Source organism: Lutra lutra, chromosome 8 (genome assembly GCF_902655055.1).
Source record: "Lutra lutra chromosome 8, mLutLut1.2, whole genome shotgun sequence".
Taxonomy (NCBI): domain Eukaryota; kingdom Metazoa; phylum Chordata; class Mammalia; order Carnivora; family Mustelidae; genus Lutra; species Lutra lutra.
Window position 1 is genome coordinate 60,201,867 of NC_062285.1, and position 22,887 is coordinate 60,224,753.

The 22,887-nt window shown below is 41.8% G+C and overlaps 1 protein-coding gene and 1 long non-coding RNA gene across 5 annotated transcripts in view; one reads left to right on the forward strand and one right to left on the reverse strand.

The window, feature by feature from the left end:
* PFKM (phosphofructokinase, muscle) overlaps positions 1 to 22,887 on the reverse strand; it is a 42,060-nt gene that overhangs the window by 13,064 nt on the left and 6,109 nt on the right. The window contains exons 1-3 of one of the 4 annotated variants that reach the window (XM_047743159.1): positions 10,809 to 10,938; positions 7,379 to 7,471; positions 633 to 706 (exon numbers count right to left, since the gene is read on the reverse strand). In XM_047743159.1, the coding sequence (XP_047599115.1) occupies positions 633 to 706; positions 7,379 to 7,463 (159 nt within the window). In that variant the 5' untranslated portion in view covers positions 7,464 to 7,471; positions 10,809 to 10,938. Of the gene's footprint in view, positions 1 to 632; positions 707 to 7,378; positions 7,492 to 10,288; positions 10,308 to 10,808; positions 10,939 to 22,887 lie in introns of those variants that run through there. The other 3 variants (XM_047743160.1, XM_047743161.1, XM_047743158.1) reach the window with 3 other exon arrangements.
* Positions 2,965 to 6,615, forward strand: LOC125107777 (uncharacterized). The gene is made up of 3 exons (XR_007129650.1): positions 2,965 to 3,394; positions 3,663 to 3,761; positions 6,526 to 6,615. It is a non-coding gene; the product is annotated as an uncharacterized LOC125107777 (long non-coding RNA).

Consider the following 22,887-nt stretch of genomic DNA (forward strand, 5'->3'; position numbering starts at 1 on the left):
GAAGACATCAACTTTCAATACCCTCTTCTAGTTTCTTATAATCTAAAAAGGGCAGGATGTCCTTTCTGATATTTCACCCTAATTCCCCTTTCTTCTGGCTCATCCCATGTCCTCCAATCTGCTTCCCAGGGAACTAGATAACAGATGGCTTTGATAATAGCAGAGGGAAAAGAGAAGGGTGTTGGAGGGAAGGAGGGAGAGAAGTGGGATTTGAAAAGAGGAAATTGGGAAGAAAGCAAATAAATCTCATAGAGTGAAGAGCGGACAAAGAACGAGAGGGAAGGGAGAGAATGGTAGAGGAGTTAGACCCTAAGAAGGTTCAGGAAACTACAGAAACCTGATGAGACTCTTCCTTCCAAAGGCTCTATCTCTGGATATACTAAATTTTCTGTGAAATACTCTGAAATGAGGTACTTATTTCCTAAATTGGACAGGCACCATGAGGACCCAGTCTACAGACCCCTAGATCCCACCATCACTATCGGAGACTGGAGTGGCAGGGGATACTCATGCAGATGGGGAGCCAAGACAGGTGAGACATAGCATGTAACTGGGAGGAGAGGAAAGAGAAAGTAGGGAGGGAGGAGCAGAAAACAGAGAAAGAATGATGAAGAACAAAGTAGAGAACCAACCTCATGGACAAAGAAGACACGGGCACCAGTGAAGATACCAACTCGAACCACAGCCCTGACAGCAGCATTCATACCTGCAAGGAGGGAGGAAAGACAATAGGGAGAAGTTAGTCCTCAGAAAAGCAGCTTGGACTACAAGATATGACCCAGTCCTTTTCTTAGGCTTTTCTCTGAATCTAGAATACTTCTCTCCTCCAAGTCTTCTAGCCTCCCCACTAACACTGAATTACCATGTTTAGTGTTTATGTAGCTCCAAATATCTCTCCCTTTCCGCCAAATCCCATCTTTCCTAAGACCTTTCCTCGCCAGGGCAATTGAGGGAATCATCATCTTGAATGCTTACTGTAGTGTTGTTAGACATTGCTAAATGCTTATCAAACCTCATCTCATTGACTCCTATCCACAACTCTGAAGCTCCCTCCATTTTACAGATTTGGAAACTAAGGTCCAAAGAAGTCACAGTCACAGTCACTATCTCCACTGGGAGAAACAATTAGGACTAACACTAATTAGGACTAAAACAGAGAGGAGAGCCTTTCCCCTTTCTCCCACTTAAGCATCATTCTTTTCCAGTAGCTACTCAGTAGCAAGAACAGTCTCTGCCATGGATACCGTGTGGAGGAACCACCCCCCACAACACACGACACATGGTGAAAGCTATAAAGGCCGCCATATTAGAACCAGTGCTACTGGGGCGCCTGGGTGGCTCGGGGGGTTAAAGCCTCTGCCTTCGGCTCAGGTCATGATCCCAGGGTCCTGGGATCGAGCCCCGCATCGGGATCTCTCCTTGGTGGGGAGCCTGCTTCCTCCCCTCTCTCTCCACCTGCTTCTCTGCCTACTTGTGATCTCTCTCTGTTGAATAAATAAATAAAATCTTTAAAAAAAAAAAAAGAAGAACCAGTGCTACTGATAACTGTACGAAGTAAGCAGGGCTTCCCTGGTGAGAGATGGAAGACACTCCCGTGTCTTGATCCCAGTAAGCCCCTCCTACCTTGTAATGGGAGGAGGGGCTCACCGTGATGCTCAAGGAATCTCAAAGCCAAGATAGATCAATTTCTTGTGAACCATCTGAACCACCTTCCCTCAGATACCCCAGTTCGTTTTTTTGTTTCAATCTAAAGTCTATTCCTAGGGTCCTTAATCCTGGCTAGAGAAACACCAGATTCCAGTGAGCACTAGGGAAACCAGTAGTTAGAAGAATCCACAGCAGCAAACTAAAATCCATCAAGAACTACTACAAAATCCCAAACTACCTGGAATGGAACAGAATAAAAAAGACCAAAATGTCTGGGGTTTTTTGAGGGGCGGGGCAGTTTGCAGGCTGACAAGATTTGGTATTAGATGGCTATAAGTGCCAAATCGGATCGAAGGGCCATTCACTCATTGAGCAAATATTTATTGAATACATGCTCCAGGCACTATATAGGCACTAGGGAAATAGTAGTGAATGATATAGTCTAGGGATACAAAATTAAGGTAATGGTCCTCAAGACTTGCAAAGAATATAATATGGTTACAACATGGATCCCTACAAAGGGGATATGTACAAAGCACAGTAGGAACAAGGAAAAGGAGCATCTCAACTGCCAGGAGGAAGTCAGGACACATTATACAGAAATGACAGCATTTGACCTAAGACCCAAAGGACAATATTCTTATAAATCTTTTTTGTCAGATGGACACTTTGGATGAGTGTTCTAGGCAGGAGATTAGCACAAATGAAGGCAAGAGTCAAGAAACAACCTTAGGTGGATACCTGGGTGGCTCAGCCAGTTAAGTGTCTGCCTTCAGCTCAGGTCATGATCCCAGGGTCCTGGGATCGAGCCCCACATTGGGCTCCCTGTTTGGTGGGGAGTCTGCTCCTCCCTCTCCCTCTGCCCCTCCCCTGACTTGTGCTCTCTCTCTCTCTGCATGAGAGGAAGCCACACACAGCTGGGCAGGCACCCAAATGCCACATGAGGAACTGTGACTCTTATTCTGTAGGCCAGGGTTCGACTGGAGATCCATGGGTGGTGGTTTCGGGGACTTCGTGAACCCCATGAAACTACGAAAAGTGTTCTGGGCACAGGAATTTCATTTGGGAGAAGGTCCACAGCTTTCATATGATACTTAAAGGGGTATGTGACCTAGAAAAAAAAAGTTGCAAATGATGGGGAATCTTTGCAGACTTTCGAGAGCAGAGAGGCATGATGCTCTGTGCATATCAGAAAGATCACCGTGGCAGCAACACGGAGGATGCAGGGATAAGATGGCTCTCGGGCATCCCACACAAAAATGATGGACAGCCTGGACTGGGAGAGTGGCAGTGGGGACAAAAAGGACACACTGGACGGGAGACACCTCAGAAGCAGCACAGCTATGCGGTTAGATTTCAAGGTGTTGGAGAGGGGGATGGAAACGCCCCAAGAATGATTCAGGCGCAGGGTACAATGGTGGTGCGATTAACCGAGCGGAGGCGGGTTTTGAGTCAGACAGGTGGGGGTGCAGATGACACATTCATATTGAAGTTCTTGTGGGACATCCACGTGGACTTGGAAGAGGCTGTCTCAAGAGAATACGTAGAATGGGAAAAGGCAAGGAATGGAACCCAGAGGAAAACCAATACTGAAAGAAAGGGCAAGGGAAAATGGGATCTAGGAGGGAGACTGAGGAGGAGCCGCAATAAAGACAGATGGAAAATCAGCTTAGCAATGTCTTGGAAGCCAAAGGGGACAGTTTCAAGAAGCTGGAACAATGCTGAAGGCTCCCAAAACTGATCTCAGGTAAGAACTGAAAGATTTGGCTTGCCTACGAGAGGTCCCTGGTGAGCAGCACTGTCAGAGTCTAGAAATCTAGGTTCACATTCTCAACTTGAAGGGATCAAAATGGAAAAATCTGTGATGGGAGCAGGCTTCTCAGAAGTTTTAGGAAAAGCCTATGTTTATGAAAAGAGCAAAGTCAGAGTCAATGCACAACCATCTGTGCTTTAGGAAGGTGGAATAAAGTCTATAAGATCAGAATACAAATGACTATTGTTTATTCATTTTCTAGACTTTGACAAGGCCTTTGGGATTCTCTTTGGGATACCTAGAGTTCCAGAGCATGAGCTGTAATTTTAAAAAATAAGGAAAAAACATTCTTCTGAAATTTGTAAGTTAGAATGCTGTTTCCCACTCCCTAACTGAGTAAGGGTAGGGGAAAAAAGACTTAAGAAAAACAAATGACTTGGGGAGCCTGGGTGGCTCAGTGGGTTAAAGCCTCTGCCTTCGGCTCAGGTCATGATCCCAGGGTCCTGGGATCGAGCCCTGCATCGGGCTCTCTGCTCAGCAGAGAGTCTGCTTCCTCCTATCTCTCTCTGCCTGCTTCTCTGCCTACTTGTGATCTCTGTCAAATAAATAAATAAAATCTTTAAAAAAAAAAAAGAAAAACAAATGACTTAAAAGGTTTTAAGTGTAAACAATGGCTGTCATCCAAATCCATTGGGAAGAAGAAAATTCTTTCTCTTTTCTCCTCGCTTTACCTTCTCACCCCATCATATCAACCTCCAGAGGTCATCCTTCCTGCCTCTAAGTTGGACAGCTATTTTCCTAGAAACCAAGTTTTAAGACTTCCTTCGTCCCCTATACCTGCATCTCAAACCCCCAGTTCCCTAGAAATCACAGACTGGGATGTATACTAACTTTTACTAGGGAGTCCCAGTAATTCTTTGGGCTCTCCTACTTCACATTACTGGCCTATTCTGGCCCCAGACCAGTCCTGGCCAGGCTCTCCTTGGCTGTTCCACGTTGCCCTAAATAACCCTGTGTTCGCAGCTGTCTCACTTATTAGAAGCAAGACGAAGGATAAGATTACAGGCACCACCCAGGGGGTATTATGGGTACAGTGAAGAGGGGCTCTGGAGAACATCAGAGGCACGTAGTCTGGAGTTTCTAATTACAGCCTGTAGGGAAGAGGTGTTAGGGAGAACTATGGTTCTATGGGTGATGGGTCCCTATCACATGAGACAGAAACAAACTAATAAATGACTTGGTCACTACCTTTTTGAAAGCAAATGTTAAAAAGTTTCTACCTTAACTGAACTCTGAATAGGAAAAAAAAAAGATCCTTTAAATTCCAACATGAGAAATAAATATTAGACCTGAATTACACTTCTGAATGTGTAATTCAAATTATGAATCCTAGAACAGCAATCCAGAGAGGTCATCGAATCCCTGTTCCTGTAAACCTCTAAAACCTTTGCAAACAGGATAGACAGGCATTCGGAATGGACTGCCCCTCTAAGGACATAGGGCCAGAGCAGACGACTGAGATCCTTTCCAGCAGAATAAGCCAATGTCAGAATGCCCAATGTGGTATGACTGAGCAGAGCTGGGGCCATTCCTGGGCTGAAGCGGGAATTAGGATTTATATCTACTCAGACCAGCTTCTGAACTCAGGCTGCTTTCTTCTACTTTAAAAAGTTACGAGCTTTGCTGAACTCAGGGAATGACAGAGCTGTGGCCTGTCTGGATTTTACAGAGCCCGATCTCACTCTCCCGTGTGGCCCGCAGCCTCTGGGGAAAAATCATTTCTATGCTCCGCTCTTCCTAGGAAAACTAAAGATCATGAAACTGATCTCTGGGCGGGCATTGCTGTATTTGAGCTGCTCCTTCAGCTGGGATCTCTCAGCTCTGCTTTGAGTTTTCTGCTTTGCTTCCTGCCTCTCTCAGTTTCATCCTGTCCCAACTGCTCCCATGCACCTGTGATGTTATGTGGCCTCCCAATGGGATGTTTCCTTGGGGACACCGTGCCTGTCACAAGACCCCACAGGCCTGGGTCCAGCTGGCCCTCCGCAAATCAGCTTATGCTAGCCCCTGCCTCCAGGAAGGATGATCTTCCTGTGAAGCAGGTGACAGTCTCTCTAAAATGAGGGTTTCTCTGCTCAGGATCTGAAGCTGGAAGAGCTCTGCTGCTCTTAGACCCAAGTTAAATCCTAAGTGTCTCTCTCTCTCTCTCTCTCTCCTTTTTTTTTTTTAACCATTTCCCCCCCTCCAGAGAGCCCTTCTTTTTCATAATTTCCTAACTTCATATACCTCCCTTGGATTTTCAGCAGGCTCCTGCTTCACTTCATCCAATTTCACAACCCACCCTACCAAGGTTTTAGGGTCAACACCCAAGAGTTTACGTAGCATGGGAGTCTTTCCAGGAGAGAACAGAGAAGCAAGAGAAGCCAGGCCAGCCTCAAGCAGGGCTCTGCATTCCCAATCCAGTCACCATTCCCGAACTCAGACTTCTGGCCCTCTTCCCTAAGTGTCTTCGTTCTAGCATTCTCGTGTTCATAATATATATCACAGGTGTAACTCAATAAACATTAGTTTAAAACATATTTAAAGTCTAGATTTACTAATGACACTCATCAGAAGGACTGTAAGAGCGAAGACAACCTGTGACCTTTTCATCAATGTATCCTTAGTGCCCACCATCCTGCTTGCTACACAGGTGCTCAATGATTCCCTTTGCACTTAATTAGGAATATGTTTATTTAGCACTTACTATGTACCAGGCACTGCTGAAGCAAGAATCCATTCAATGAAGAGTTCAGTTTCTTGAAATCTACCTTGCCTGGGAACTTTTCCCTGGTTAATCCTACTAAAGCCTAACATTTCGTGATATAAGTGGGTTCTACTTGCTTAAGGCACACTTGATTATTGTTATTTATGAGTCTCACAGAAGAAATGTAGAAACACTCTAGAAATGTATGTTACCTCTCCTCCTAGAACTGTAAGTTCCCCAAGAAATCAACTTTTTCAAAACACACAGGACAAGGCCCCAAACAAAATGGGTGCTTAACACAAAGTCTAGGAAGCCTAGAGAGACAGAGGAGTGGAGTGAAGGGGAGACCAGCTAAAATCTCTTTCCTTCTCTCTTTTTCTAGCACAGTGTCCATGTCCTGGTGTCCCTCTCAAAGACAGTCTGCCTCTCTTCAAGGCATTATAAACTAGAATATATGAGACCATCAAACGAGAAAAAAAAAAATCACATATTCTCTACCTCCCACTTCATTTTGCCATATACCTGATTTTCCTGACTTCCAGGTTTCTGGGACTCAACCCAGAAAGTGGTTCTCTCTGGCTTTGCTGTCTGTCCACCCCACCCCCAGACCCCACCCTATGGGTCTGTACCAATTAGCTACTGCTGTTTCTGTTTGTTGGAGGGCTGGAGGAATGGAAGAGAAGGAAAAGGCCAGAGAAAACAGAAAACGGAGCGGAACTGTGCCTACTAGAAGGGAATGTGCTATCGGAATGAGATGCTGGACCCTGGTCAGTGCAGCAGCCCCACAGACATCAGAGGCAATAACTGAGGCTCTAGCTAGGGCCCACCAAATCCCAATTCTGGTCCCTCCCTTTCCCCACTACTTCGGTGTCCTAGAAATGAATCCACCTACTGCTTTCTCAACAATTTTATCTCTTTAGTCTCTTTCTAATGCAGCTTGAGGAAACACCTGTCTTTTAGGTACCAAAAGACCCAAATGGTCCCAAATCTTCAGAGAAACCTGGAAAGAAGTTATATGAAGATTTGAGTAAATTAGAGCAAACAATATCCAGAAGCATTTGGGGACTTAGACCTGACAGAGAATTTTGGGAAGAACCAGGATTCCAGAGTGAATCTACAGCAGGAGGACATTAAGGAGGACAGTTCTTGTTCTACAGGTGAAGGGAGTCAAGAAATTCAAGGGGGCCCACCAGCCATGTTTTTTGACCCTTCCCAAGCAGCGTCTTCCTCCTTACCTTGGGCATCTCCACCAGAGGTTAACACGGCGATGGCTTTGCCGATCCCCAGGGTTTTGGCTGCATGGTGCTCTTCATGGGTCATGATCCACTCTGAAATTCAAGGGAATGACCTGTCAAGACACAAGTAGATCAAGGTGCTCGGGGAAATGGCTGTTTGACTGGTGAGAGCCGCCTCAGTCAGACTCTCTCACTATACTAAGTCTGGGCTTTACAGCCTGGGTGCTTTGGACTTCTTCCAGAGGAAGGCCACACCCCCGCAGAGTGACAGGCTGAAATGTCACAGTAATCAAACCCAGCACCGCAAAGGTCCTAGCTAATCCCTCCCACCTCAACTGGAGCCTATTTGGAGAACAAGCTAAGGTCAAGGGGAAAGGCAGTTGACCGAACAGACCATGAGAAAGCAGGGAGGAAAGTCAAGTTCGCCTCAAGGGAAGAGAGGGGCTTTCATGAAGGGAAAGGCTGTTGCAGACAGCGGACTCCGATGAGGTTTGGGGCATTGACTGAGAACAAGCAAAATGGAAGCAGGAAAGCAAGGGTAGGCTGGGTTACGGTGAAGATCAGGGTTCAGTTGTATGGAATCAAGCTAAGCTAGAACTAGAGTTTGAGGTTTTACATGCACATTTGAGCTTGCACAAATCAATGGTTCAGGCTCAGGGACAGTTAAAGACATTCCAGGGCTTCCCCCATGCTCTCAGGCTCCCTGCCTCCTGGGCGTCGCCTGACTCCCCTTCAGGCCTTGCACCTCACACGTGTTATCTGGCGGGAAGAGTAACAGAATCATCGCCACATTTGCAGGGATAGGGACACCTGACATGTGACCACCTTCCTATTTTTGTCTGCAAGTCTTATTTATCTCTCTCACAGGAACACACAAGACACGCTTTCATATCCTTAAAATGTCAACAGAATCATCACTCTCCCAGTTACCCAGGCTAAAACCTCAATTTTTAAATTTATCTCCTCCTTACTCTCAGAGTCAAAATGGTTACCAAATCCTATTCTTCTCCCTTCTATCTGCCCTTACCCTTCTCTTCTTTGCGATCCTTGCTGCCTCTCTCCACCGGAATTGCCTACAATAGCTGCTCTCCCTCTATTTGTTTCCCTTCTCCACTCTGTCAAAGACACAAAACAAACCTCCACAGAAGGTCGGCAGACCCTGGGGCCTCGGTGGAGAGAGGATGCATTCACCTGAACGGGGCCTGATGACCTTTAAGCACAGCTCCTATTTCTGCTGTGAATCTGGGGAAATCAGGGGAGGGGAGCTGCTGATAAAGACACAGGTCACATAAACACACAAATCCACACACGTGTCCATAAAATACGTGCAATGGGACACTCATGAAGACACACCTACACAAACACACATAGCATTATTAAGGGACACAGAGCCTCACAAACTACACGTAATCCGTGCTCACTTCTTGGGTTGGCGGTCCAAGCTTCCATGGTCTGGCCCTTGCCTACCGCTTCAACCTTTGCTCCCATGAATTTCCTGCTCTATCATCACCTGAACATTACTTTGCTCCTCCCCATGTGTGTACTTGGGCACAATGATCCCACATCCAGAAGTCCACCCGGGCCCTTTTCCCCAGATCGATAGCCCAGTCCATCATTTAAGAACAGTCCTAGTCACAACCTTATTAATACTAACTCTATTAAGCCTTCACTGATGACCTCATAGGTCAAGGAGTTTCTTTTGGGACTTCTTCTCATCACATATTGTCTGGTACTGGATCATTCATTTAGCATTTAATCACTACTTTATGTGATTTTAAAAAATTTATTATTTATTTGAGAGAGAGAGAGAAAGAACACAATGGGGAGGGACAGAGGGAAAGAGAGAATCCCAAGCAGACTCCCTGCTGAGGGCAGGGCCCATCTTGGGGCTAGATCCCAGGACCCAGAGATCATGACTGGAGCAGAAATTAAGAGTCAGCTGCTTAACCAGGTGAGCCACCCAGGCGCCCCTATGTGGTATTTAAATTGCTTCTCATATATTGAAAAGAAGGTCGGACTAGATCAGGAGTCAGCAAGCTATATAGCACATGGAACAAATCTAACCCCTTTTATGGTTTCATATGGCAGCAAACTAAGAAACGTTTTCACGTTTTTAAATGGTTGAAAAAACAATTTCATGACATGTTAAAATTGCACGAAATTAAAATTTCATTATCCATACCACTCTCATTCTTTCACACATCATCTTATGGCTGCTTCTGACTACCACAACCGAGTAGATTATGGTGACAGAGACCAGATAGCCTGCAAAGACTAAAATATTTACTATCTGGCCTTTTACAGAAAGTGTTTGCAGACCCCGGGATAGATGATTGCTATAAGCCATTTTCCCTAACTAGACTGAACAATCCTCCAGGGAGGGATCATGTTCATTTTTTAAAAACTCTCCCACAGCTTTCCAAAGCCTGGTGAAGTCTGTGCACATCACAGTTCAATAAATCGTTGCTGAAAGCATTAGGGAACTGACAAACAATACAAAATGCACACAGGCATATGAAAACTTTTATTTAATATGCTTAGATACATAGCTCCATACTCTAACACATACAGATACAAATAGGACTTTAAAAAGCATATAATGACAAACAGTGAAAGAAATACAATAAACAAACATGGATGGAGACACTCTCCTAATAACTAGAGTGTTCATGTTCAATTTTCTGCCGTTCTCAAAAATAGAAAGACTAACTAGCTAGTGCAAATAGGAAGGCAAAAATTTGGGAACAGAAGAACAAACGTGAGTATGCTGATCCCTTTCCCTTGAGTTTATTCCTCTCATTCACTCTGGGAGCTCCTCACTTACAAACCCACACTCTGATCTTTCACCCCTGGGGGCTTCCCTGAGGGAGAAAATTCACCATAACAAGGGAGAAGGTTAGGAGTGCTGACCTGCAAACACAGCTCGGATTCTTCTGCATCTCTAAACCAGTTCTAAAGGCACGGAATACCAAATGTACGCAGATTCGTCTATAAGCATCCTTACAGATTCACAGTGACACACACGTAGAAACACAGGCATAAAATCTAAATATGAAATCACACGTGTGTAGATAAGTGCGCGGGAGGGAGAAATACAGGGAGACAACATCACAGGTGCACTGATTTGAATTGGACAAGTGCCAGGATAGGAGTCAGGCAGCCAAGGGCAACGAGATCCAGCACTACTCACCCATCCCTGGTTTCCAGGGATGGGGGCTGTGCGTGCAAGCAGAGGGAGCTGAGCCCAAGAGCTAGGATTCTTCACGACGGCCATACCCATCCCCCCTCTTCCCTCCAGCTTCACATTCCATACCACCTCTCCTTTTCCCGTCCGCTCCTTCCAGTTCTCCCCACCGCCTCCTCCCAGCAAGGTGATCCCCACCTCGCTCTCGGCTTTACCCCTGGGTCTTTACCCAAGGGCCCCTCTTGCCTTTTAGTCTCAGCTCTCCTCCGCCACGGCTTCCTTGCAGACTGTCCTTGGGGAAGGGGGAGGGGAGCTTGGCGAACGCGGGGAGGAGCCAGGTGGAGGCAACGAGGGAGGGGGAAAGCGAGGCTTCCCAACCTCCACTGGCTGATGCTGGTCCCGAGGCTCCACCTCCTCCCTCTCCTCCCCTCCCTCCTTCTCCCGAGGACGGCTCAGATATGGTATCAGCTTAGTCTCTTCACTCCACAGAAGGTTCTCGGGTCCCCATCTCTGTCTTGGGAACCCTCAGCTCCTGTACACAGTGGGAATCAGAAATTATTTAGTTGCCTCCCAGGTTGTTCTCGGAGACAACTTTTTCCTAGCGGGGACTGACTGAGACGCCCTGCCTTCAAACACCCTCCACAACTAGTAAACTTCCCCCTCCGGCCTGATGCATTTTCTCTCACCTTTCCCCCTCTCTAAACATTTACGGAAAGTCTTTCTGCCGGGGTTTGTGTTAGGTGCTTAGGGATGAAAAGGTAAAGGAAATAGAGTCCCTGCCCTGGAGGAACGTTGAACACCAGTATTTTCTTTAGAAGGACCTCAAAAATTCCTTTTATATGTATATACCTTTCTCAGAGAGAAAATCCAGGTCTACAAAGCAAATGGCATCCACAGCCAGAACTTGGGCCAGAGCTAAAGGTGCCTCTTTTCCTCCATCCTCTTTATTCCTTCCTCTCTCCACCCAGGGCTTTGTGGCAATGCCTCTCCAAAGGCGTCTCTCCTCTCCTGGCTCTTCCTACTGCTCTTCCTCTTACATATTTTTGTTTCTGCCCCTGTATATTCTGGCTGCAATTAGTAAGAGTTAAGATGAAGCCACTGGAATACACAAAACTTTTGTGGTGCAAATGTTACCATCAAAAGACAATCTATCGGGGCACCTGGGTGGCTCAGTGGGCTAAAGCCTCTGCCTTCAGCTCAGGTCACGATTCCAGGGTCCTGGGATCGAGTCCCGTATCGGGCTCTCTGCTCAGTGGGAAGCCTGCTTCCTCCTCTCTCTCTCTCTCTGCCTGCCTCTCCACCTACTTGTGATCTCTCTCTGTCTCTCTGTCAATAAATAAATAAACTCTTAAAAAAAAAAAGACAATCTATAGAATAGGATAGAAAATTTGCAAATCATATATGTGATAAAAGGGACTGGTTTCCAGAATATGTAAATAACTCTTCCCATTTGATAATAAAAAGACAATAACCCAGTTCAAAAATGGGCAAAAAGTCTGAACAGATACCTCACCAGTGAAGATATACAGATGGCAAATAATCATACAAAATGATGCTCCGCATCATTCTCATTCGAGAGCCACAAATTAAAACAGCGAGATACACTACATATCAGAATGGCTGGCATCTAAAAAGCAAAAAACAAACAAAAAAGCTTGACAATACCAAGTTCTGACAAGAATGTAGAGAAACAGGAACCCTAATCTTTTGTTGGAAATGCAAAATGGTACAGTCATTTTAAAAGGCAGTTTGGCAGTTTCTTACAAAACTGAATATAACCTTATTATATTCCAGCAATCGTACTCCTCTAAGTATTTACCCAAATGGACCAAAAACTAGATTCACAAAGAAACCTTCACACATATGTTCATAACAGCTTATTCATAATTGCCCAAAACTGGAAGCAACCAAAATGTCCCTCAAAAGGTGAATGGATAAATTGTGGTATATCAATTCAATGGAATATTATTTAGCAATAAAAAGAAATGACCTATCAAGCCAAGAAAAGGCAGAGAGGAAACTTAAAATATATATTGCTTAGTCAAAGAAGCCAATCTGGAAATGCTACATACTGTATGATTCCAACGAAATGACATTCTGGAAAAGGTAAAACTATAGAGATGGCAAAAAGATCAATGGTTGTCAAGGGCTGGGAGTAGAGAATGAGGATAAGTGAAGCACAAGGCATTGTTAGGGCAGTAAAACTACTCTCCATGATGCTATAATGCTGGATACATGACATTATGTATTTGTCAAGACATAGAACTTACAACACAAAGAGTGAAATTTAATTTCAACTATGGACTTTAGCCAATAATAATGTATCAATATTGGCTTATCTTTGTAACAAATGGACCACACCAATTCAAGTAGTAATAAATGGAAACTGACCATGGGAGAAGAAACTGTACAATCTGCTCAATTTTCTGTAAGCCTAGAACTTCTCTAACAAAGTCTACTCATTTAAAAAGCATACTCTGTTCAATGAAATATCTAATAAAATTGTAATATTAAAAAACAAAAAATAGGCAAGGGTTTACAGAGACATTTTTCTAAGTAAAATATGCAAATAACCAATAAGCACATAAAATGATGCTCAACATTACCAATCACTAGGAAAATGCAAATTGAAACCACAATGAGATTTAACTTCACACCTATTAGAAGGACTATTAAAAAAAACAAAAACAAACAAAAAGGGGGAAATAAACAAGTATTGGAAAGGACCTGGAGAAACTGGAACCCTGTGTATTGCTGGTATAAATGTAAAATTATATAATCACTATGGAAAATGGTTTGGCAATTCCTTGTGTTAAACAGAGTTACCATATGGCTTAGCAATTCCACTCCTAGGTATACAGCCAAGGAAAATGAAAACATATGTACACACACACACACACACAAATGTGTACACCAATGGTCATAGCAGTTATATCATAGGCAAAAAGTGCAAACAGGCCAAATGTCTACCAACTGATGAAGATGTGGCATGTCCATACAATAGACTATTACAAGAAAAGAAAATGAAGTACTGATACATGCTATAACATGGATAAACCTTAAAAACATTATGCTAGGTGAAAGAAGCTATTCACAAAAGACTGCTGCCGTATGATACCATTTATATGAGATGTCCAGAACAGGCAGATCTATAAAGACAGAGAGTAGATTAGCAGTTGCCTAGGGCTATGGGGAAATGAGGGGTGAATGCTAATGAGGACAGGATTTCTTCTGTGGGTGATGGAAATGCCCTAATCTTAAAATGACTGCAAAGCCCTATGAACATACTATATTCCACTGAATGACAGGTTTCATTGTAATGAAGTTGAGTTTATCAATTGTAGTTGGTGCTTGAATAATGAGAGGGTTGGGGCATCGACCCCCATGCAGCCTAAAAAGCTATGTATAAATTTTGGCTTCCCAAAAACTTAGTTATAGTTCACACTCAAACGACATGGGTTTGAACTGCATGGGTTTCCTTGTGCATAGTTAATAGTTACCACTAATAGTAGTTAAATTTGTGGAGAGTCAGAAGTTAATAGGCTGATTTTCAACTGCACAAGGGGTTGGTGCCCTGAAGCCCTGTGTTGTCCAAGGGCCAACTGCACTAACAGCATACTGTTGACTGGCAGCTTTACCAACAACATAAACAGTTGATTGACATGTATGTTGTATGTTGCATGTATTATATACTATATTCTTATAATAAAGTGAGCTAGAGAAAAGAAAATGTTATTAAGAAAGCCATAAGGAAGAGAAAATATGTTTACAGTATCATAGAAAATCTGTGTATATGTGGACCTCCATAGTACAAATCTGTGTTGTTCAAGGGTCCACTGTATTTCTTCCATGAATAATATCTTCAGAATTGCATCTAAAAAAGCATCACCATACCCCAAGGTCACCTAGGTTTTGTCCTATATTATCTTCCAGGAATTGTATATTTTGCATTTTATATTTAAGAGATAGAAAAGAAATTTCCACTTACGTCATAAGAGATATTGATCTGTAGTAGTCTTTTCTTTTAATGTCTTTTTCTGGTTTTGGTATTATGGTAATGCTGGCTCACAGAATGCTTTAGAAGTTTTTTCTCTGCTTCTGTCTTCTGAAAGAGATTGTAGAAAACTGGCAAAATCTCTTCCTTAAATGCTTGACAGAATTCACCAGGAATATATCTGGGCCTGGTGCTTTCTTTTTGACAAATTATTAATTTTTTTTGAAAAGTTATTATTAGTTCAATTAATTTAATAGATTTAGGCCTATTCAAGTCACCTATTTCTTCTTGTATGAGTTTTGAAACATTGTGTCTTTCAAGGAATTGGTCCACTTCATTTAGGTTATTAAATTTGTGGGCACAGATTTGCTAGAGTATTCTTTTATAATCCTTTTAATTTCCCTGGAATCTGCAGTGACATCCCCTCTTTTATTTCTGATAGTAATAATTTGTGTCCTCTCTTTTCCTTACTTAGCCTCGTTAAAGGCTTATAGGTTTTATTGATCTTTTTGAAGAATCAGCTTGTGGTTTCATTGATTTTTTTTTTCTTTTCAAAAGTTTTGTTGATTTCTGCTCTCTTTTCTTTTTTTTCCTTTCCATTGGGGGAGGAAAGGTCAGAGGAAGACATAGAGAGAGAGAATCTTATGCAGGTTCCACACCCAGCAAAGAGGGGGACACAGGGCTGAACCTCGTGACCTTGAGATCATCGTAGGCTGAAATCACACCAATTTCTGGTCTAATTCTTATTTTCTCTCTCTCTCTCTTTTTTTTTTTTTTTTTTTTTTTGCTTTGGGTTTGATGTGCTCTTCTCTAATGGTTTCCCAAGTTGGAAACTTCAACTATTGATTTTAGACCTTCTTCCTTTCTCTTATATGCATTCAATATTACAAATTTTCCTTTAAGCACTGCTCCCACCGCATCCAATAAATTTTGCTAAGTTGTGTTTTCATTTTCATTTAATTCAAAATATTCTTAAATTTCTTTTGAAAATTTAAATTTCTTTGACCTATGTGTGATTTATGTGTTGTTTAAATCTCATATATCCTCACAGTTATCTTTCTATTACTGATTTCTAGTTTAATTCCATCGTGGTCCGAGAGCAGACATTGTAGGATTTCTGTTTATTTAGTTATTTATTTTTTAAGATTTTATTTATTTATTTGACAGAGAGAGACACAGCGAGAGAGGGAACACAAGCAGGAGGAGTGGCAGAGGGAGAAGCAGGCTTCCTGCTGAGTGAGGAGCCCCATGTGGGGCTTGATTCCAGGACCCTGGGATCATTACCTGATCTGAAGGCAGACGCTTAACAACTGAGTCACCCAGGTGCCCCATGGATTTCTGTTCTTTTAGTTAAGGTGTATTTTATGGCCCAGAATGTGGGCTATCCTGTGAATGTTCCACGTGAGCTTGAGAAAAATGTGTGTTCTGCTGTTGTTGGATGAACTGTTGACGTCATTTATTTAATTTGATTGATGATGTTGTTGAGTTCAACTATGCCTTTGCCTATTCTCTACCTCCTGAATCTGTCGCTTTCAGAAAGAAGAGTGTTGAAATCTCCAGTTCTGATGGTGGATCTCTTTCTCTCTTTCCCCTTTCACTGCCTTTTGCCTCAGGTAGTTTGATGCTGTATTGTTAGACACGTACCCATTAAGGACAGTTATATCTTTTTAGAGATGACCCCTTTATCATTATGCAATGCCTTTCTTTATCTTTGATAACTTTCCTTACTTCGAAGTCTGTTCTGTCTGAAATTAATAGAGCTACTACTGCTTTCTAAAAATTAGCTTTAGCATGATATATTTTTCTCCCTCTACTTTTAATCTATATGTATCTTTACCTTTATAGTGGGTTTCTTATGGATAAACATATAGTTGGGTCATGTTTTTGATTCACTCTGACAATCTATTTATTAATTGATGCATTTAGACCATTGACATTCCAAAGTGATTATTGATACAGTTGGATTAATATCTACCATATTCATTAACTGTTTTCTATTTTTGCCCTTGTTCTTTGTTCCTATTTTTGTCTTCCACTCTTTTTTCTGCCTTTTGTGGTTTCTTTTTTTTAAGATTTTATTTATTTATTTGACAGACAAAGATCACAAGTAGGCAGAGAGGCAGGCAGAGAGAGAAGGGGAAGCAGGCTCCCTGCTGAGCAGAGAGCCAGATGCTGGGCTCGATCCCAGGACCCTGGGATCATGACCCGAGGCGAAGGCAGAAGCTTTAACCCACTGAGCCACCTAGGCGCCCATGCCTTTTGTGGTTTTACTTGAATATTTTATATGATTGCATTCTCCTTTCCCAGCATATCAGTAATACTCTTACCTTTTTAGTGGTTGCCCTAGAGTTTGCAATATTTCACTTACAACTAATCCAAGTCCACTTTCAAATAGCACTATACCACTTCACATGTGGTATGAATACCTATAATAAGAAAATAATCCAAATTCCTTCTTCCTATTCCTTGTACATTTTACTTATATATAAACATAACATAGGTGTATACAACCCACCCTTGAACAACACTGGCTTGAATTATGCTGATCCACTTAGGTGCAATTTTTTTTACTGTCCTGTAAATGTATTTTCTGTTACTAATGGCTTTCTTAATAACATTATCTTTTCTGTAGCCTACTTTAATGTGAGAATACAGTATATAATACATAAAACATATAAAATATGTCAATTGTTATTGATAAGGCTTCCAGTCAACAGTAGGCTATTCGTAGTTAAGTTTTGGGGGAAATCAAAGGTTATACATAGATTTTCACCTGTGCCCTTCACCCCCAAATTGTTCAAGAGTAAACTGCATAGATATATGTGAGTTTACGTAATTGACTACATTGTTGCTATTATTATTTTGAACAAGTTATTATCTGTGAGATCAACTAGGAATAAGAAAAATAATTCTTTTTGCTTTATCTTCATGTATCATTTAAAAAAAATTTTTTTAAGATCCTATTTATTTGACATAGAGAGACACAGCGAGAGAGGGAACACAAGCACGGGTAGTGGGAGAGGGAGAAGCAGGCTTCCCACTGAGCAGGGAGCAGGATGTGGGGCTTGACCCCAGGACCCCAGGATCATGACTTGAGCTGAAGGCAGATGCTCAACCGACTGAGCCACCCAGGCACCCCGTGTATTCATTTTTTGATGCTCTTCCTTTCTTTATGTAGATCCAAGTTTCAGACCCATGTTATGTTTCTTCTCTCTAAAGAACTTCTTTAACATTTCTTACAAGGCAGGTCTACTGGCAACAGATTCCCTCAATTTGTCTGAGAAAGTCTACATCTTCACTTTTAAAAGATAATTTTTCAGGGTACAGAATTTTAGGTTGATTTTTTTCTCTCAACATTTCAAATGTTTCATTCCATGCTCTTCTTGGTTGCATGGTTTCTGAGAGGTCAGATGCATTTCTTATCTTTGTTCTCCTATAGGTAAGGTGTTTTTTCTTCTGGCTTCTTTTGGTACTTTATCTTTGATTTTCTGTAGTTTGAAAATGAGATGCCTAGGTATAAGGGTTTTTGTCTTTATTTTTGGCATATATCTCTGAGCTTCCTGGATCTATGGTTTGATGTCTGACGTTAATTTGGAGAGGTTCTCAGTCATTATTGTTTCAAATATTTCCTCTGTTCCTTTACCTTTCTTTCCTCCCTTTGGTATTCCCATTTTGTGTATGTTACATCTGTTGTATTTGTCCCACAGTCCTCTCTGTCCCACAGTCCTACTCTGTTCTGTTTTCTTCAATATTCTTTTCTTTTCTTTTTGGTTTTTGAGAATTGTATTAATATAATCTTTAGTTCTTAGTCTCTTCTCAGCCATGTCCAGTGTACTAACACCAAAGGCAGTCTTCATTTCTATTATTGTGTTTTTTTAATCTCTGGCATTTGTTTTTGGCTCTTTCTTAGGATTTCCATCTGTCTGCTTACATTGCTCTTCTGTTTTGCATGCTGTCTATTTTCTTCACTAGAATCCTAAGCACATTATTCATAGGTGTTTAAAATCGCTAGACTGGGGACGCCTGGGTGGCTCAGTTGGTTAAGCAGCTGCCTTCGGCTCAGGTCATGATCCCAGCGTCCTGGGATCGAGTTCCACATCAGGCTCCTTGCTCGTCAGGGAGCCTGCTTCTCCCTCTGCCTCTGCCTGCCATTCTGTCTGCCTGTGCTCGCTCTCTCTCCCTCTCTCTCTCTGACAAATAAATAAATAAATAAATAAATCTAAAATCGCTAGACTGCCAATGCCCTGCTATGTTGGATTCTGATGTTTGTTCTGCCTCTTCAATTTGTGTTTTTTGCCTTTTTATATGTCTTGTAATTTTTCTTGATAGCCAGACATGATGTAATGGGCAAAAGGAAGTGCCGTCAATGGGCCTCTAGTAATGTGGTGTTAAGATGTGGTGGGGAGAGAAAGCATCTACAGTCCTATGATTAGATTCCAGCTTCTGCCCCCAGACTATGAACTTCACAGACATTTCTCAGGATTTTTTACCCAGGGCCAGAATGGCTAGAGTGGGCTGGAGTTGGGTATTTCTCTCCCTCTAGTAGGTTAGACTCTGATAATACCCTAGTAAGTTAAGCCCTAGTTAGTTTCCTTTGAAGGCAGGGCTTGTTAACCAGGAAAGAATGCTCTGGTATATTTCAGATGGTTCCTTTTCTCCTCACCTTGTTGGAAGCCTCAGGGGGCTTTCTCTGATATTTACTATGAGAATCTGGTTGAGCTCCTGAAAGTAAATCTCACAATATTGTGGGGACTCCCTTTGACTGGGTCCCCCTGCAGTTTTTAACTCTCAGAATTGTCTCCAGAAATTAGTTAATTACCATTCAGGCTTCCTACCCCATCACTAATTCCAAGAAGGTTTCCACTCATCGGTCTCTGCTCTAGTAAGCCGTGATGAATTGTACTTGCCTGTCTGTCTCTCCAGATTTGGGGCTAGCAGTCTGCCCTGTGTCCTCCCTGTTTCTTATGGATCCAAGAAGAATTGTTAATTTTTCAGTCTTTTTACTTTTACTTATTGCTAGGATTGGAGTGGTAACTTGTAAGCTACTTATGAGGAATCGGTTTGGAATGCCAATGTTCAAATTATACACTTTAAATGGTTGAATTTATGATCTGTGAATTATATCTCAATAAAGATGTTAAAAAGTTTTGGAAAAGGAAAAGTTAGAAAAGCTTCCTACAACATTCTAACTCCAACATAAAGGTTAAAATCTGAGAGATGATCAATTCCCTACCCTTTCTACCCAATACCAAATTTTTTTTTTTTAGATTTTATTTTTAAGTAACCTCTATACCCAATGTGGGGCTCAAATTTACAACCTCAAGATCAAGAGTCGTATGCTCTACCAACTGAGCCAGCCAGGGACCCCTACCCCAAACCAACTTTTAAGTCTTCATTGAAAGTGTTCTTAATGAATTATTGCATTAATTGGGTGAAAGCAAGGAAATGTCACTGTTATTCCTAGCCTTATCCAGAGACACTTGATCCTTTAGATTCCTTTTTCTGTCCAGGCATCAATCATCCCCAGGAGTTCCTGGAAAATTATATAAGCACAAATCAAGGAACTATCATCTCAAAAGGCACCTTCAGGTCAGTTGGGAGTGGAAGCCATAGAAAAGAATTTTCTCAGAAGTACTTAGGCCTTGCTTGTGGTCATCTTAATGCAATCTCCAAACTTGAAGATATTATTTTCTGAGAATTAAACTAGTAAAAACCAACACAAAATAGAGATAGCTGATGGAAGAAACACATTGTATTAAGAGCTGTAAACATCTTCCTAATAAGAATTCTTGAGAAATCCCTATTCATTATTAATTCATACATTCAATCAATATTTATTGAGGACTCATTATGTGCCAGCCACCATACCTAGTGCTGAATTATAATAAACTCTCATGGAGTTTAAAAGCTAGAGGGACTAACAAAGGTTCACAGGGAGTTTACATTTCACTGGACCTGGAATATAATTGAAGGAACCAATTAACAATGCACCAATTTCTTATGACATGAATATATTACTTGAGGGTAAATGAAGTAAAAAAAATGGAACCTGGATAGTAAGAATTTGGTGGTGTTTATTTGGACCATTCCAGAGTAAGACACAAATGGATACAAATATTTCAGTATTAGAGAGATGGATGATGCAATGAAACAGTGATTAGCTCTTTAAAAATTAGTTTTCTTTAATTTTAATCGTAAACTCCAAGACCATACATTTTACTTTTTCCAATTTTCTGTTTATTAACCAACTTTTAAATTTCAAATACAGTTTTTAAGGAAACTGAACAACTTAGAAAGGTCATCTTAGCTAGCTATGGTTGACATTTTACATTTCAAAATTTGGATACATGATTTATTGGTAAATTGATGATGGGAGAGAATATTTGAGATATGGGTAGTTCTAGGAAATATGACATATGTCCAACCCTCCTCCCTCTAATCAGGGAGGATGAGAAGCATTCCTTGGGGCAGGCTGTTGGTGCATGAAGCCTACATGTAAACACAGTATGGTGACTACAGAAGAGGGATTGCGGAAGGAATCTAAATATTGCCGTACAAAGTAGGGTGCCTAAGGGAAGCATCAGGAGTAAATTGCACAGCTTAGCAGAAATAAGGACCAATAATCACAGAAGCAAAACAGCAAGTTAGACAACAAACAAACAAGAAATGATGCCAACACATTCTCCAGGTAACCAAACTTAAGCCAGCAGCTGTATTTGATTCCAAGATTATTCTCATTGCTGGTAAGCATTAACGGGTCTATAAAAAGAAGAAAGCTGAAATGTCCTGAGTTTGTATTATAAAAAAAGTTGGAGTACTCTGATGGGCTCCTCAAGGGGACTTATGCCTATTCTAATGCCATATTCAAGTATGGGAATTAGCTAGGGTACTGATGGAAATCTAGAACTTTATCCTAAACCATACCCAGCTTTATTCAATTCTTGAGGTCGGTAGCTAAAATTCAGGATTTAGGGGATAGGCAGAGAGTAAGGGGGGAAAAAAAATCACTGAACCTAAAAGAAGAAGTTCATCTGGACCAAGAAGTTCATGTGGTCAAATCCACTATTGCTTCTATCTTGTATGATCTGGCAGTGGTCTTCCTGTTTTCAGCATGTCAGGAAACCCATATGATATCTCACCTTATATGTCATGCCCTGGTACCAAATGATGAAAGGCATATTCTTTATATTAATCTCAGAGTATAGGAAGGTATTTAGAAAGTTCTCCTGCACTTCCCAGAACTCTCCATATATCAGTTAGCTATGAGGATGTTGACATGAAGTCCAAGCGAAGATTAAGTGCAAAAGTTATAGTTATTATAAAAGAAGGTATTCTGGAGGAGAGAAGTGTCAGAAGATGTTTAAAGATAATTCTGTAGCAGCTAGATAGGAAGAGCACTTCGGTAACCCAGTTGAGGTATTCTAAAGTACCTGGTTCATGATGCTGTGGCCATTAGTCCTCTTAAGTAGTGGATAGTTAAATGAAGTCAGAAAGTTTTGAACAGTACCTTCCAAACCAGGATAAAGCTAGATACTATAGCCAGGAAGCTGAGTAGTTCATGAAGACAGATGATTTCTTTAACAATGATTACCTAAGGTTGGCACAGATGGGGGAAAATTAAGAGGATGGTGTATGCCATACCCATGAGCCCATTCACTACTACAAAGTTGGTGTCATGACTATGGAGTGGGTACAGATCTACATTTAGACCACTGTGATGAGATGATGAAGAGGATAAAGATCATGTTAATGATGCTAGTAATGGTGTACCAGGACATTTAGGAATGAGAGATAGGCATGGTAGTCATCCAGCTGTGACTCTCACCCAAGAGAATAGGAAACAGCATACTATAGATTTCCAATATTCAGCCAACAAATACAGAGCACCTATTATATGTTACGCACTGTCCTAGACTCAAGGGGATCCAGGATTGGGAAAAAAAAAAAAAAACTTGTCAGTCCTCATGGAGCTTACATTCTAGTGAGGAAAGCAGATAATAAACAAACGAGTCAAGGGAGGCCTGGGTGGCTCAATCAGTTATGTGTCTGCCTTGGGCTCAGATCCTGATCCCAGCATCCTGGGATTGAGTCCCACATACAGCTCCCTGCTCAGCAGGGAGCCTGCTTCTGCCCTTCCCCTGCTCATGCTCTCTCTTGCGCTCTCTCTCAAATAAATAAGATCTCTAAGAAAATAAATTAGTGTTAAGTGCTTTGAAGAAAAAATAAAGCAGGGCAAAGAAGCAGAGTGACAAATGTGCTATCTTAAATAGGGTGGACTGGAAAAACCTTGCTGAGATGACATTCTAGGAGGAGGTTTGAATGAATGGGAAA